Source organism: Simochromis diagramma, unplaced genomic scaffold, assembly GCF_900408965.1.
Source record: "Simochromis diagramma unplaced genomic scaffold, fSimDia1.1 OVJJ01000205.1, whole genome shotgun sequence".
Lineage (NCBI taxonomy): Eukaryota > Metazoa > Chordata > Actinopteri > Cichliformes > Cichlidae > Simochromis > Simochromis diagramma.
This window is the reverse complement of record NW_024386782.1, coordinates 11,073,564-11,091,225: the sequence shown is the minus strand read 5'-3', so window position 1 is coordinate 11,091,225 and position 17,662 is coordinate 11,073,564. Positions and strand designations below refer to the sequence as shown.

At 40.9% G+C, this 17,662-nt stretch overlaps 2 protein-coding genes across 5 annotated transcripts; one reads left to right on the top strand and one right to left on the bottom strand.

Moving 5' to 3' along the window:
• Positions 1-2,115: 2,115 nt before the first annotated feature.
• Positions 2,116-4,571, bottom strand: otol1a (otolin 1a). 4 transcript variants are annotated; one of them, XM_040021797.1, is made up of 4 exons: positions 4,075-4,571; positions 3,898-3,987; positions 3,679-3,750; positions 2,116-3,532 (listed from the first exon to the last, which is right to left on the bottom strand). In XM_040021797.1, exons 1-4 carry the CDS (start codon positions 4,529-4,531, stop codon positions 2,655-2,657), a joined length of 1,497 nt encoding a protein of 498 aa, XP_039877731.1. In that variant the 5' UTR covers positions 4,532-4,571; the 3' UTR covers positions 2,116-2,654. The 4 variants fall into 4 exon arrangements, with proteins under 4 accessions (XP_039877731.1, XP_039877732.1, XP_039877729.1 ...); XM_040021798.1 differs by having other exon boundaries at positions 4,093-4,571; XM_040021795.1 differs by having other exon boundaries at positions 3,679-3,987.
• A 3,217-nt stretch (positions 4,572-7,788) lies between these two features.
• On the top strand, positions 7,789-17,513 carry ppm1la (protein phosphatase, Mg2+/Mn2+ dependent, 1La). Its single transcript, XM_040021808.1, has 4 exons — positions 7,789-8,767; positions 12,626-12,800; positions 14,235-14,396; positions 14,592-17,513. The coding sequence occupies exons 1-4, from the start codon at positions 8,369-8,371 to the stop codon at positions 14,945-14,947; spliced, it is 1,092 nt and encodes a 363-aa protein (XP_039877742.1). The 5' UTR covers positions 7,789-8,368; the 3' UTR covers positions 14,948-17,513.
• The last annotated feature ends 149 nt before the right edge of the window (positions 17,514-17,662 follow it).

Below are 17,662 nucleotides of genomic sequence, written 5' to 3'. Positions count from 1 at the left end.
AAATACATAAATGCAAACACACACACACACACACACACACACACACTTATGCACACATATCCGCAGATAGGCCTATAAACAAACAAGCAAAATAACATTTAACAAACGCACACACACCACCATCAACATGAACAGCAGCATGAATAAGGTGGAACTTTGACAGAAATATACATCCTTCACCAGTAGATGGAGATGTTATTCTGGGCTTTCCTCTTTAACAGGTTTCCCTTCAATATTCCTCATAAAAGTAAATTAATTCATAATATTCCAGTCAATCTTCCAATCAATAAAGCTTTTCCAGTTGAGAGATATTTCTACCTTCACCACTTCCTGTCTGAAGGTTCCTGTACAGGGAACAGGCTGTTGCTGAGCACGCCTAACACTACTTAAACGAAAGCAGCTATTGTTTGTACTTCATTTCTGTCACATCCAATTTGATGGAGCTGCACTGGAGACTATTTTTATCAAGTTCGATAGCATCAGCATCAGTGACTCCTTATTATAAAGCTGTCATTTACTCTTTAATTCACTGTTATAATTAGGTAGAAAGAAAAAAACATGTCAGTTTAACTTGAGTTCTTCAAATGTCACTTTGGTAAGGATAAGGAGATTTCCAAACTAGGTCTAAAGTTCTTAGTAATTCTAAGGTTCTTCATTTTGGCCAAACATTGATGTTTCTTGATTGCTAACCAAATCTGGTGGTGTTTGATCAGGATGAAATCAAAAGAAATTTAAAAAAAAAAGAGCGGGGAAAGTTTTGGTGTTGAAAATTCTAACTTTGTCTGAACAATTTAAATGTTTTTTGTATTTAAATGTTATTTGAATAATCACTGGTGATCAGCTACATAAATACTCCATAATTCTTTTCAAAGTTTTCACAATTGTATTTACAGTTGTATATAAATTGCAGTATGATTTAACTTAACTTAGTGTGGATGATAGACCTGAAAAAGAAAAACATTACCTGCCTCCTAAATTTTTTCATGAAAGACACCAGAGAAAAAAAATGCTGCCTTAAAATTCGGACATCAGTGTAAATAGAAATCCTCTGTGTCTACTATGATACAGTGTTTTTGATTTTAGTAACTGTTTATCTTCCTACAGGCAGCAGTCTTGGTTGAGTGTACAACCTGAAATATAAATCCCCCTCAGGCAACACATGTTCTCCAGAGTAAATCAAAGTGTTACGCAGATTTGTAAATGAATACACACACTAAGTACTTTTTTTATTAAATTGCATTGAAGAGTGAAAATACACTTCTCAGGTATATGTCCAATTTTAAAGCTTTGTTGTTATTTAAGACTCCGAGTGGGAGAAAGCCCTGAAGAATATATTTATTTAATAGTTTTTATAAATTAAAATGATTTAAATCTCATTTATTTGTCTCACTCCCAATGAAATGTTGATACTTAGATACACTGATCATTATGACTCTGAGATTCATATTCACGCTTCAGTCAGGTAATCTGAGGATACATTTCTGTAAAAATTGTTGCACAAGTTACATTATTAGTATGTAAAACTTCATCTTGCTTATACATTTTGTTGTATGTGTAAGTGTATCATATGTGCTTAGAAAAATATGTGACTGTGCCTAATTACAACCTTGCATAAAGAAAAGCTTTAAAACCAGCTAATGCAGCTCCCCTGCCTCCTACATTTAACGAACACGTCACAACATAAAAAGTCTCAGAGCATCTCGGTGTGGCTGAGTGTATACCGAATGTACTGAATGTAATTTATCTTCAGAATGAATTGCTGCTGTATAAAAGTAAGTGAGTTATTATCGGCTATAATCTGGTGAGAGGTCCTGACTCTTTAACGTCTAATGAGATATAGTATTTGTAAAAGTCTATTCTATTCTATTTTTCATTGTGCAGTGTGGGAGCATTAGAGTATAATTTATGGTGCAGCTTGATCTACTGCAGAGGGTTATCATCTCTGCTCAGGAGTAAGGTGTATGACGTTATGGGGGTGTAATATCAATTATATATGTGTACATACATGTATATATAATGTGGTTTTTAAATCATATTACTTTCTGCGTTCCAGTGAATCATCCAGACTTGCCTTTTTCCCCTTGTCGTATACCGTTGCCGTAGTGTGCAGTTTTTTCAATAACATCACGACAGAGGTATCACTTTCAATCTTTATCTGAAATATTTGTGGGACCATTATGTTTTTCTAGCCTACTGTCTTTGTGTATTAATCTCCAGAGCTTCTGTCCAAAAATTGAACACCTTGCGCCCTCTAGTGGGAAACAAATGCAATACGTCATTTATTTAAATTATGTCCAAGTAATACAAATGGTTCACTGGCGTTGAGCTTTTCCCTTCTCTTTGCAATGGCAAATAGCTTTTAAATGAGTGTATAAGCTGTTTCTGTGTAAATACAACCCAAGGGTCATCAGTTTCAAGCACAGTCATTTTTAATGCAGTGTTACAAAGAGCTGAAATGTTGCATACAGAAGATTAATCGGGCCGTCTCCAGGTACAGCAAGGCAAGTAAAGCATTTGGTTTGATTAGCATGGGAGCTAGCGGATACTGAGCAGCAGTGCTTAGCTGAATCACATTAAAATGACAGAGCAGTGCAAAAGGCTGAAAGTTGCAGAGTCTGCGAGAGGCTCAAATCAGAGCTCAGTCAAGGATGCATTCACAGGTTTGTCAGCTCAGTAGGTTTGGTCTTTATGTCTGGGTAAAGTAAGAAGCCAGAGAACGTGCTGTCATCTTCACTGCTGGAGTAAACTCCATTCCAGTCTCTCAGTGTCTCCAGCCACACCTGGTCACCTTCGTTCAGCTGCAACAGCGCGAGATTAGATGCCTGATCGATGTCTTGGCCATACAGAGAGTCTCTTGTCCGTAGCTTCCGCATTCCATTAACCACCAGGGCTGCACGCACAGGCCGGTTGCGCACAGTGATGTGATAGCTGAATAGGTAGACCCCGGGGTATGTGACGTTGAACTTATTGAGTCCCGGGTCCCAGTGTCCTTCCCCATTGTAAAACACCTTATCAAACTTCACAGGCAGGCCCGGCGGAGGGAAGGAGCGGCTGGGGAACAAACCTACACTGAAGGCAGATCGAACCTGAACGGCACTCTGACCCGGAGGTCCTTTGGGACCCCGAGGCCCACGAGGACCTTTAGGCCCCTTCTCTCCCCTCAACCCTGCCAGTCCCCTCCCACCTGGGAGGCCTCTGGGTCCAGTATCACCCTTCCCTCCTGGAGGCCCTGGCTCCCCCCGTTCTCCCTGTGCACCGTCAGCTCCATTCAGTCCTGGGGGGCCCATCTCACCTCTTAGACCTGGGGGTCCATGATAACCTTTCTCTCCTTTCTCACCTGGCAAACACTCACTTGGCTGCCCTTGTTCACCTTTCTGACCCTTTGACCCAGGAATCCCTGGGGGACCCATCAGCCCCTCTGGGCCAGGGATGCCTTTAGTCCCATTCAGGCCAGGCTCTCCTCTTTCTCCTGGGTCCCCTTTTAGACCAGGGAAGCCACGTTCACCTTTCTCTCCTTTGGGGCCTGGATCACCTGTGTGTGGAGGGTTTATGTTTATTTAGGAAGAAAGATTTGAATGAAAATATGTTATTATGTACCTCAATGCACTTTGAGAAACAATAACTATAAACCATGACTTTTGCACATGTGTAGCCAGGTTCTTACAGGAAACTACACACCCTTTTCTCCAGGTTTTCCTGGCATACCAGGGGTACCAGGTAGACCTGCAGGTCCTGGATCACCTTTTTCACCTGCAGCAGTTTTGATAAATAAAGCGTAGAAAATGACATCCAAAAAGTACTTATACAAAACAGCGTTTCGCACAAAAGGAGAGAGAGACACAGAGAGAGAAACCCTTAGACATTCAAGAACTCTCCTGCTGTCAAGCCTCGTTGTACCTATGTCGCCATTGAGTCCATTGGCTCCAGGTAATCCTGCTGGTCCGGGAGGTCCTCTGGGCCCTGTTTCTCCCTTCTCTCCTGGCAACCCTGACAACACACGTGAGTAAAAAGAATAAAATCTTTGACTTAAACTGTAATTTCCCTTACAATAAAAAAAGTTAAAATCCGTCTCACCTGGAATGCCCTTCTCACCTGGTGGCCCCGTTGGCCCTCTTTCTCCCATAGGCCCTACGGGACCTTTTTCTGGTGGACAGCACTCACAGAAGTTGAAGAAGCATTCGTTGTAGTCAAGGGTAAAGTTTGAAAGGATGTTCCCAGGGGGCACTATAGCATCAGTGTGAAATTCAGTGGGGTATGTGTCAATGGAGTATGTCGTGCTATCTGTAGAGGGCAGGGAATATGCATCCATCATAATGTCAGTTGTTTCTTCAGTGTTCAGGCTGCTTGTAGGGGATGGGGTCGTTGTCGTGGTTCGTCCAAATCGTCCACCTCCATCACCGCTGGCGCCAGCTCGAGGTGGCTTCTTGGTGCTCTGGGGTTTGGGCCAGCGTGTGGTTCTGGCACCAGCTGCCAGCATGGCCATTAGGGCCATGCAGAGAGTGGTCAGCACAACAGCCCGAAGGTGTGGCATATTGACGGCTGGGCACAATAATCTAATGGAAGAATTCAGGCAAAACGGGTGAAGCGCTGATCATTTATCTTGCATCACAGACAAATAGCACAGAGGGCATCTTACCTGTTGATGACACTTGATTCTTCACTCCGTCCCTCAGAACAAGTGGTCGGTGCAGTTTTTCTTCCTTCCTTTTATTGCCCTGGTTCTCCAGCTTATGTGCCTCTAAGCCAATGACAGAACAAGGGACAGAAAACTCTGGGGTTATTGGGTGGCAGGTGGGCTGGCAGCAACAGATTACATGACTCCTGAGGGATGCGAACTAAAGCAGATTGTTGTACAAGGCAAGAGTTTATGTCTTTGTGATATTGGATATGAATCCAGGGCCCAGGAGTGTGCAACCTGCCTAGGTGTTGCTCACACACATGCTTGCTTTGTACAGAAACAGGAGACAATATAAAGTTACAAAGACAGATACACAGTCAAAGAACATGCCTGCATACACTGACTGTTTATACACAAAAACATACACATTGTTGGTAATGAATACCGTTTCATATGAGAGTTACCAAGTGCAGTACCAAGTGAGAGTTGTCAACTCACTACACCATTTGGCAGCACCTCAAAGCAAACAGATCACCAGATACAGTGGGACAAGGATCAGTGTCCTATAACAGGCACCAGTAATCTAACTAGTCATCTCCTTGATCTAAAAGTAAACCCAGTAAATCAAGTACACCTCACGGAAACCTGGCACCAGTGAACCGAGCTTCACATCTCTCGAAAGTTGTGCTGGATGTCATTTCAGTTTCTGAAATGAACTCATGAGAGATTTGGATATTTAGAAATAGTTGATCAGTGAGGACTTTCCCAGTAAAGTAAAATAATAAATTAAATGAATAAATAAAAAGGAGGCGGTCATTAGTAGACATCCTGGCAAATTTTATGACTGCACCACAAAAATTGTTATTTTATATGAAATAATTTGCTGTAAGATTGAAACAAAAGCACAACTAGGAGGTTAGGTCTGATTACCTTAAGCATGCTCCTTAATCTGAAAAGAAAAAAAATTGCTTCCAAGCAGCCAGACTTTCTCGTAATGTTTTAAAATGATCTTGAGCAATAATTCTCTCAGCTTTCTGAAGGTTTTTCAAACTTTTTCTTTGGACATTGGCTGCTTTTACACTAATTTACAGTGCAGTCCTTGAACTCTACTATTTTAGCCACCTTACACTGACCTTTGAATCGCTCAAGCATAAGAAAGGCACTTAACTTAAGGGATGAGCCGGTGTTGTGTGTCTATATAATAAAAGTTTGTTACCAGCAGCCTGTCACAAAAACACATAATGTGTTCCCATTTCTTTAGTTGAATCTACACAAAATGCCAAAGACAACACAGTTTGAAGGCCTAACATATTTCAAATTGTTTTAAGAAGGAAGGCTTCCTGAACTCAGAACACTCCCATTTTAGATGGTCATTGGAAGGAATACATGTACACTAAGATATCCAAAAACTTCAAGGCACTTTCATATGGAAATTATATAAGTTTATTCTCAAAGAATTGTTGTATTTAACCTAAAGCTCATTGCAATCGTTGCTTAAATGTAGTACAGAGTGTGACATTTGTTGATTCTGCTTCACAAAATGAGTTTACTATAAACCATTTTAATTTTAAAACCTCATTTTTAATCTTTAGGCCAGTGTCCCAGCTGCAAAGTGTTTTTTACATTGATAGAATAAAAAGATGGTTGTATAGGTTAGCAGAACACGAATATGCCATACGCACAGGTAACATTATTTACCCCATGGCTAAGCACTACCTGGACTTTCATAACAATAATCCTTCTACACTATAAGGGGCTTGAATTAACCACATTATTCTTTCAGTACGGAGAGGTACTAGACAAAGAAGTCTTAACCAAAATGAACCTTTTTGGATTTGTAAAATACAGGCCACTAAAAATTGTCCCTTTGAAGATGCATATATGTTATCATTAGTTGATTTCACTGTTTTCTTTTCTTTTGTCTGACTTGGATTGAATTTGAGCTCTTGCATCTGCCAGGTTACTGAGGACTCCTCCTATTGTTGAAGATTTACCTGGTGGAATTTTCCACTCTCACCCTGAGTGGAAGTTTTCTACTTCTGGAATACCACATATCGAAGACCCCTTAGGGAGCAGAGATTCAGTGTGTTCATGGACCGTGTTTTCACCCAGATGAAGGCCCGTTTGCTGAAGAAATATAACCAAGATAAAGAATAAAGGCACTTGATGGTGTCAGACTGAGCGGAGGTCTTCCTGAGCTCCCGCCGCCACTGAGCATATCCTGCTTTATTATCTATACGTTCTGTACAACCTTGAGGGATAAAAACTTTAAACAAGAGTCTGTTAAAATGGTGATCTGAGACATGCATCGGGCCCTGCAGTTGATCCATCTACTGTTCATCAAAGCCTGATCAGAAATAGTCTCAGTGGTAGTTGTCAAGAAGGCATTCTTAAGGAGAGGAAAATAGGGGGGAAAGGATGAGGTATGCAAATAACACAAGATCTGGACTGACATTTGGTGCCAATAGGTCTAATTGAGTGATTAATCCAAATTTAAAGCTTTTAATTGGTATGATTTCTCTGCCTGGAATTGTCCCTTTACAACTTTATGTGCCCCCCCCCCCCCCTCCATCATTTGACTCCAAGAATGTAAATTATAGAATTAGCAGTGAGTGTTATACCTTAAACTGCCACCAGGAGGTGGCATTTTTCAACCACTGCTGTAAAACATAAAGACATCGCTTCCCATTAGTTTAGGGCCAAAAGCTGCCTGTTTTGAAACGACCACATAATTTTATCTACTTTTAAATACTGTTGCATGAGTATTGGGACTAATTTATGTCTGTTTTCTATTCTGCTGCATTTTTATTTTGGGCCTCGTTAAATGTTCTCCATAACAGTCAGCAGCCCCATAAAACATCACATTATCACACAGTATTTTAAGTCATACGAAGTGAAAATGCCGCTATCTAGATTATGACTGTGATGTATTACACTAGATGACCTCATCATCCGATTCCGCAGTCACCACCATTCGTCCAGCGTTCTGCTTGCGCATGGTCTGAGTTTGCGGCTGCGCAGTCTCGTCAGTGCCGACTGCATTTGAGGAACGAGTGGACGTGAAGTTTCTCGCTGTGAATAAACCGTTTCCGCTGGTCTTTCAACATAAAGCACCCGATTTGGCCGCATTGCTCTCAGCTCCTGCCTCTTCTACTATTTTGCTTCGTTAAACACACATTCGGATTTCCGATATTGTTCTCGCTCCCTGTTGGTGGTTTGACAGTTCTTAAGTAGGAAGGTGTATGTGTATGTGTGTGTGTGTGTATGTGAAATGTGTTGTTGATGCGGAGACTGAATCGGCACATATCTGACAGTAGGAACGGGGTCAGCGGTGAAAAAGAAGGACATATTGCAGTCACTTCGTCCCCGTAGTGACTCCTATGTCTGTCAGCGTGGTGGGTCCAACCCAGAAAATCCGTCGTTTTACAATGGGTTGTGGGAGATCGGCTCAACTCGGAGAATCCTCTTGCAGCTGTTTAGAGAGCCGGGGATAGGACCAAGACGTTGTGTTGAACCAATGAGGGTGGCCTCCTCTCTTTTGTCCTCTGTTTTCGGCCGGGTGTCTGGCAGCCAAGCTGTGCACAGTGCGTAAATGCGCTCGGAGCAGGCAGACCGAGCTCCGAACAAATGTTTAAATCCTGTCTTTTTCTGACACAGTGGTAGTTAATCGATTTCTTCTTAGTTCCGCTGAGCGGATGGAGTGAATTGTGCAGACGGGGGGAGAGACAGACCGCAGTTTGGTTGCGTGTGATGATAGGAGACACAATGACGCTCTTGTCTCTTTTGGGTCGGATCATGCGTTATTTTCTCCTCAGGCCGGAGACATTGTTTCTGTTATGCATAAGCCTGGCGCTGTGGAGTTATTTCTTCCACACGGACGAAGTCAAAACCATCGTCAAGTCCAGCCGGGATGCGGTGAAGATGGTGAAGGGGAAAGTGGCGGAGATGATGCAGAATGACCGGCTGGGAGGCCTCAGTGTCCTGGATGCAGAGTTCTCCAAAACCTGGGAGTTCAAGAATAACAACGTAGCCGTGTACTCCATACAAGGGAGGAGAGACCACATGGAGGATCGCTTCGAGGTGCTCACCGACATCACCAACAAGAGCCACCCGTCCATATTCGGGATATTTGATGGTCATGGTGGCGAGGTAAGCTGGAAGCAAGAGGTTACGAGGGCCCCTTTTATTTTATTTTATTTTATTTTTTAGCAGCACAGTGAATTTGGAAGGTAAAGAGAACGTGATGTATCTTAGAGTGCAGTTTTATTTAATGCTGCTACATTTATAGATCTTCAAAAAAATTCTTAATTTAGCCTTGTTGAGTGGGTTAATTTGCTACCAATCAGGGTTTGAAATAACAAAAGTTAAGGTTACAAACTTTCCACAAGGGTGGTAGAGAGCTCCCCCTCCCCACTCCAGCATTGTATTCCCTTGTTTGAACACCTCCACCACTGCCAATCAGGGAGGTGACTTGGATTTCATCACAAAGGGCTGTGTGTGTGTGTGTGTGTGTGTGTGTGTGTGTGTGTGTGTGTGTGTGTGTGCAAGAACAATGGTTTGTAGTATGTGTGTGTATGTGCGTGTGTGTGTGCTCCAGCCCCGTGTTATCAAGGGTCAGTTGTTTCTCAGGATTGCCTGAAGAGCAAATGTCCTGCGCCATCTGTCACACCATCACCACTGTCCCACAGAGCTCCCAGTATAGGACATATTGTTGCATATTTCACGCAGTGATAACGTCTAAGAATAAGAGTGCCATGCAGCTATAAAAGTATGGAAAAAAGGAAGTCTTGTCCCTAAATGCAGTATATGCTCAATAAAAATGGTCTGCTGTTCCCGTAGAGCAAATAGGAACGAGCCTGAGTCATAAATCTTATTTCTAATTTGGAATATTTTCCACATACTTATTATCTGTTGCACTTTATGATACAGTCCATGACTTGGCTTGTAATTCCTCCAGATTTAACTTGAAATTTTACATGTATTTTTGAAACTGGATGAAATTTGGGTGAATTTTTATTTACCTGCAAATACTTATAAGAAACCTACATGTGATTAAAGAGGGTAGCAATTCTACTGTAAGTACTTTTAGGTAGTGAGTAACTTGAAGTACTTTACATGTACTTGTGGGCCATTTTATGAAGTGGCTTAACCTTACAGTTTTACAATGTAAATATGCCCCACCTTTAGGGCCATGGGCTGTATTGTAGAGTGGCCTAAACCCCTTTCTGACATCATAAGTATAATTTACTTTTAGAGGTGGCAGTTGTATTGTGGAGTGCCTTAAACTCCCCATCTTGAATAATAATAAATAGATTCTACTTTAAAGTGTGTGGGCTGTGTTAAAGAGTGGTTTAACCTCCTGTCTAATGTTGTAACTGCACCTTTTTTTTATGGTCTTGGGTCCTATTATGGAGTTATTTAACCTTGCCCTATGAGAAATAAGCTCGAGCAGCACTTGTAGTATTAAGAACAGCTTTATTGTTCATGTTTCAGCTTCTTGCTTTCATTGGGGTCACCATAAAACATATCAAAAAGTTTAAATTGCATACGTATAAAGCAAAACTTGAGTTTTAGCCCTTTATTCTGGTGTACCTAATAAAATTGCACCCTAATTTCAGAACAAATTTCATTCAAATTCCACATTAAATCTGAGGAAATATGGGCTAAGACGTATTATAAAGTGTTACTGTTTTCTTAATAAATATATCAGTTTTTATTTTTATTTTGAAAATTAAGGAGTTGTGAAAATGTTTTTTCATTTCTTAATCTAACTTATTTCGCTTCAGAGCTTTTAAATATCCAGTTTAGTATCATTAACAGGCCAAGAAAACAAACTGTAGTTCACATTTGACTTGAAACAGTGAAACTGGGATTTTTCCTTAAAACTATCTGAAACAGTAAATCAGAAGAGTTGGTGATTACATCCAGTCTATCCTCTCTTTTAAGCACATCTTAAGGGATTCATTAGACACAGGCAATTAATTTTCTGTCTTAAGGAAACAGGCATTAGTTTGTTAGCTCCCAGAAATGCTGTAACTGCTGGCGTCCGGATGTGTTCAGTCACAGGGAGGTAAACAAACAGACTGTGTTTAGCCTTTCTGTCTCTTTCTACTGTGTAAACAAATATTTTTCTTTCCTCTAATTCCCGATCTTGCACCCTCTTTCTCCTTTTCACACTCAGTGTCTACTGTTTTTCTTTGCTCCCTTTAGTTTCTGTAGTTCACAAGTCAGATTTGTGTTGCTCTGTCTGGTTTGTTTATATGTGTTTTACTCAGGTTTGCCCCCCTTCTTTTTATCAGTAGTCACAAAGGCTTTGGACTTGTATTGGGTTGCTTTGACATCGACCTCAGCTGTTTTAGGGTCATTAGCATCAGTGCACAGAACACATGCTGTAACATGCAAACACAGTAACCACAATTCCCAGTATAAAAACTAGGCTCCAGTAAAAACAAACTACGTGGGACCCTCAATGCTAATGATATGCAGGCACAAACTGTAGGAAGTGACATTTGTTTGCTGCTGATCTTTTTTTTTTTTTTTGCACTTTCGTGCATTTGGAAGCACACACAAACCCTCACACATCACCAATATTGAATGAAGCCATACTGCCAAGCCAAATATGGGCAGATAGAACAGGCCGTCTCTGAGTGCAGGGTGTCCTGGCTCTGAAAATATGCGCAACATTCCTCAAACAGTCTGTGTTTTTCTCTACAGTTTTTATTTTCTATCAAGGCACAAATTGTGGCCTTGAAATATAAAAGTCAGCACAAGCTGCTGCTCCATTTTTAACTTGCCTTACAGGGGGAGAGACTATTTCCTTTGACTAGTTTACACCTTAAACGGGCTTTCACGTTACTTTGCTGTACAAACTAAAATTCAATCCTGCATGCTGGCTCTGGGAAGAAGTAGAATTTAATAAAACAGCACAGTTAATAAGAAATCAAGATCCATAATCTGTATTTTCACTTTAAATGGGGCTGAGATGATATTTTACATTAGCTGATTAAATGTAAAGGCTGTAAAATATTGGAGTCCTTTGAGAGGTTTGTAACTGCACTCAGTCTGGCATTTCCTGCTATTTACTGCAAATGGAAATTTACACTTGAAGCTCTTTCCCTGATCCAGCCTCCCTCAGTGCTTCTCCTCCATTAAATAGATCATTGAGCACAGGAAGCAGACAGGGACTTGATTTGTCCCTCCTGATAATTAGACATAATTAGACATTCCATATACTTCATGGTAAATATTTTGAGCAATAACACGGTTCAAATGTCAACTGCGCTCGTGGATAAACCTGATAAACCCAAGTATTATTTTTTTATTACTGCATCACGTCTGAAGGGAGCAAAATGAAAGCGCGTGGACTGAAGGGCACAAAGTGTCCTCGTTTCGTAGGAGCTGTGAATCTGAAATATGAATGCAGGGACATCAAGATGGTGTAAAATGCTCCCGTTTTTAGATTTGATTTGACAGCATTAGCATAATGGAAATCTTGGCGGAGAAAACGAGGGTGGAAGCAGATATATGAAGGGAGGAGGTGGAGGAGTGGGCTGGAAGAGGAGGAGGTTGCTCAATAATTCAGCTCTGAACACCTGGTGTTAAAGCACTCCTCTAAATTAAAGTTGTGTTGCCTGGCGAGACATAAAAAATAATCTGAATCATAACCTTATTTATTCTGTCTTTCAAAGCTGGGGAACATTGTATTTATTCAACACGATGAAATCTATCCATATATTACGGCACCAAAAGTTATATGAAAAGTCCTCAGAAATCAACATTACATTTATAAACAGTATATCCAATATACAAATCTAGCAGGCATTAAATAAAAAGAGTTTGACTGCTGACCACTTTTCAGTATTTGTTTATTTTTGGCTCTGTTTTGGTCAGCACCAGTTTAAGGAAACATCTGTTTGCTATTTCTTTCTACTTATTTGTTATGATCACAGGCACTGTCCTGTGTCTAATCCTCTCTGTGCCTCCCTTCTTCCCTTTCTGACGTCTTAGGCTGCAGCTGACTATGTGAAGGCCCACCTGCCCGAGTCCCTGAAGCAGCAGCTGCAGGCCTTTGAGAGAGAGAAAAGAGAGAGCGCTCTCTCGTACGCCAGCATTCTCGAGCAGCGCATCCTGGCTGTGGATCGTGACATGCTGGACAAGCTCTCTGCAAACCACGATGAAGCAGGTCAGAAGGAGGAGGAGGAGGGTGGAAGGAAGGAAATGGGGGGGAAAAAAGATATGTGGTCAGTGTGTGTGTGGGGGAAACTTTGAAACTAAAATTGCCACATGAGACAAATAGAGGAAGCACGTCTCACATGTCTTGTAAACACACTGTGCAAGCACTTTTGCCAAGAAGTGTCAAGAGTATTCCTTTAGTGCACTTTAAAATAAAGCTGGCTGTTTGCGTGAAAGTTGGCATGTTAAGAACGATGTTTTCGAGTACTCTCATTTTCACGCTCTCTCCTCTTAAGGGACTTGGTGGCATTGCAGAACCTCACCTATGAAAGAAAATCCTCACAATTTCCTGTCTTATACCCTCTCATCTCCGTACTCCCACCTGACATTTACGTCTCTGACCGAGTCCTTCTACAGCCCACTCGAAACGCTGGCTGAATTAGAAGAGTGAGATGATTGTGTAACACTATGCTGATCCAGATTTACGCTGATGTTTCAGAGAAACAGTTCAGATTGATCGGTCGGTGGCATTTGATACGTCTGCCTGGGAAAACAGTTTCCTCATATTTTTGACCTACTATTATTTTTCATTATTGATGTTTTTTTGGTGACAGTTTGCCACAGCATTTCCTCAGGATAGTGAAGATACAGTTAATGACTGGCCACTGGCACAATGGTGTCTCTATAAAATTAATTTTAATAATTGAGCTTGATCTAGTATTGACCCACAGGTTAGCAACTTTATTATGGAAAACTCTGTTTTATTTATGTTTTATTTATTTATTTTAAAGCTCACATTCATACATGTCATCGAGCATATTCTTTAAGGTGTAATTTAAGTTTTATCCTCTGAAATCCCTCTGTGGTAGTGTGAAAATAAATTCATTACAGGAAAGGTGCTGCTATAGCTCACTGGGATGAGTGGGGTTTGCTGCAAGTCATCCCCCCATCTTCTTCCTGCTTTTCTGTCCACCCTCTACATTGTACAATATAGGTAAAATACAAAAAATAAATCTTAAAAACAACAACAAAAAACACCCCATACTTGAAACATATCTACTGTGTGCATTGCTGTAGTGTAGTGGTGCACAGGTTTGCGAAGCAGCAAAACAAATCCCTTGAGTTTTGCATCAGTAGGGGCAGCTGGAATAAAAGATTTGCCTAATCAAATATTTGGAGCTATCTGAAGTCATGAGTTACGTTCTCAAAAGCCAGCATAAACAAAACAAAATCTAGTTTTATGTATTACTGTTAATCTGGCATAAAAATGATTTGTTATATTTTGTGGTGTGATTTAAAATAAAAAAGTTAAAGGATAATATAAGATCACAAAGACGTGCCTGTAACAATTCTAAGGTTTTTTTTACTTGTAGCTGGTTACAGTACAAAAATCACTAATGATTAGTGTTTGGATTTTTTTCTTCTCTTTGAATTTCCCACACAGGAACGACATGTCTGATGGCGCTGCTGTCAGATAGAGAGCTCACAGTGGCCAACGTTGGAGACTCGCGTGGTGTGTTGTGTGACAAAGATGGGAATGCTGTCGCCCTATCGCATGACCACAAGCCGTATCAGCTTAAAGAGCGCAAGAGAATCAAGAGGGCAGGTAAATAATGAGTATAAGAGTGTAATATAAGGCTTAGGCGTTGTGTACCTGCTGTTGCTATGGGGTCCTTTGTCGCCATCTGTTGGTCTGTTCTGGGAAATCACTGAGTTAAATTCAATGCAGTGTTAGAAATAGGTTGTGATTAAAGTTATTTCTTAAACTTTAAATTAGAATTTTTACTCTTTTTACTTTTAGGAGGCTTCATCAGTTTTAATGGATCGTGGAGAGTCCAGGGAATCCTCGCTATGTCCCGCTCCCTCGGGGATTACCCACTGAAGAACCTTAACGTAGTCATTCCCGACCCCGACATAATGACCTTTGACCTGGACAAACTGCAGCCAGAGTTCATGATCCTGGCCTCTGATGGCCTGTGGGATGCCTTCAGTAATGAGGAGGCAGTGCGCTTTGTCCGCGAGCGCCTGGACGAGCCTCACTTTGGTGCCAAGAGCATCGTCCTACAGTCTTTCTATCGTGGCTGCCCTGATAACATCACCGTCATGGTAGTGAAGTTTAAAAGTGGAGCAGGGGGGAACAGCAAGGCAGGGGAGTAGGTGAGGGTCGAGTTTAAAGCTTGCGTCATGATCAGTATATTTTTCCTCCCATCTTCTGGATGTATCAGTAAGTACATCATCACGGAAGGACTGGGAGAAGTATAGATTTTGACTGGGCTTTTAACTAATGCACACACATACAGAGAAATGTACACACACACACACATGCAATGATATGAGAAAATGAAGCTCAATTTAATTTGACCTGATGGAGAAAAGGGCATTTAAATACAATACAGTTCACCGCCATCTGCTAAACGGATGAGGAATTGATTAAAATATTGAAGTACAGTACCAAGACTACCAGACACAGGGGAGGGGGGTGGGGTCTTTTAACCAGCACACATTAGACTGTGATGACATCACTGCTGTTTACTGTACATGCACACGCACACGAATGGTACAGGTCCACTGGAGGCTTCTTCAGAGGAGGCTTCAACCAGTGCCTGCACAACAATTACTGTCCATCTGCAAAAACACCACCCGGCTTGCTGCATTTTGATGATTCTCTGATTGTATGCATTTGTTAGACTTTCAAACAGGAATAATAATTTCTCAAATGTAAGAAGACTCCAGTGGATCCATACCTCTACTTAATTTCTGATGACAATACACACATATGACTTTTGAGTATTAAGCACCTATTTTGTGGCTTGAGGAGTGACGGTAAAAGCTTTGGGAGATTTATTGTTTTTGCATTTATTTAAAATCCATGCTCAGTACAGCAGATTTTAAAACTAAGCAGTCACATAAAGAGAAGGAGGTAGAAGGTAAGCAGTGACAAGGGCTCGTGGCTTATTGAGCTGAAAATTTTCTTTTTAGGTGACACACATTTTAAACATCTTTAAATTAAATATCTTTTTTTAAAGTGATGCTGGAAGTCAATTTTGGAGTATCTGATAATTCATTGACCAAATAAATGCTAAATAAGCTTTTTTTTTTTTTTTTTTTTTTTTAATATTGCACATCAATTTAATCAACTTAGAATAGGCATAAAGATGATCTGAATGTCCATAATTTTTTCAAAATGTGTTTTAATGTTGAGGGTCAGTTGTTTCATTGCATTAAAATTGACAAAAAAAAAAATTCGTTCTGGTTCTTATCCTTCAAGATCTCCAGTAGAGTGGACTCAGATGTTTCTTCAGCTATTTGAACATTTACATCTCGTTCCCAGACATGGATTAAGCCTGATCCTAAACCATAAACTTTAATCACTGTCGATCTTCATTTAATTTTTCTTTTAGTCTGGGGCTTGTTTCAATCCACGCCTGGGAAACCTGGTGTTATTTTCTTCACCTCTGAAGAATCCTCAATCAACATTACCCTAACCGAGTGACTATAAAGGCTGAAACGTAACATTTTGAAAGAAATTTATCAAGTCTGTAGAAGGTGTGTGATACTCAAAAGTGAAATTTGTGTGTGGAATGTGACTTTAACTACAACACATACATACACCACATGAGCCACAATCTTATAACCACCTATCAAATATTGTGTGGATCCTCCTTGCCAAACACCTCTGATCCATCAGAGTGTATTCACTGGAATTCTGAGAGGTTGGTGTGTGGGACAGGGATGTTGGCACTGGATGCTTTGGCTCATGTGGGTTTCACGGTGGTGGCTCTAATCTGATGCCCAGTTGGCTCTCGATTTTGGGGTCCCTGAAGTTATTCGTAGGCAGTTTTATATAGTGGTTGAAAGTGCGTTGCCTTGCTGGGAGAGGCCATTCTTGGTCTGCAGCAGTGTTTAAGTGGGTGAGATGTCATCAAGGTTACTTGCTCCACTTGTCAGTGGTTTAAATGTTGTGGCTTATACATGTAACTTCCACAGAAATACATATGGTTCTAAAAAAAAAAATGCACTTTTCAGATGTTTATTTTTTGGAATGGTAAATTCTTACATATCAGCAAACGTAAACACTGTTTACCCTCAGCAACGCAAGAGGGTTTCACTCTACGTCGAGCCCGACACTCACCTGTTTGCGAGGCTACGGAGGAAACGCAAACTGTTCCATTCAAGTGGACTTACACTGTCTGTATCAGGGCATGTGCTTCAGCTTAACCATGTTCACGAACGAATGACCTAACGGCGTGCAGCAACGGACACTGGTGGCTGTCTTCGACCTGCGAAGCACACGAAGCGAGGAGGTGCAACGGACACACCTCGACCACGAAAGACTAAAAGACTAAACGATGTCGCATCACGAACTGTACAGCTGCAGCCAGAATGCTTGTAATTAGAAATACAATATGCTCCCGAAGCAATACAACTGGTGTCAATGACGCAGTCTGTAAAGGAAAGTTACCGTAAACCGTGCTTGATTTACTGCTGTTTTAAATTCACCTTTTACCACTGTGTATCATGACTTCGTCAGTCGAGAGAGGGGAGTTTTGTTCCTTTTGTTTTCTTTCTTTTATTTTAACAGTTTACCCAATGCCTTATTTATTGTTATGTTTTTTGGATGCCTCAGGCAGATTGCCAAACCAGTATGATGTATTTTCAGTTTTGTCCTTCTGTACATGAGCAGAAGTTTACAATAAAACAAATACCCGTGATTTTAACGTGAGAAAGTTGTAAGCATTAAACTCTTTCCTCTGAAATATATCAACCGTTTTCATCTCCATCATCTCATGACAGGCATGATCAATCTGGATGTGTTTATTCTTTCCACATTTTATCATATATTAAATGCAATGCACATCACCTGCTGCCGGG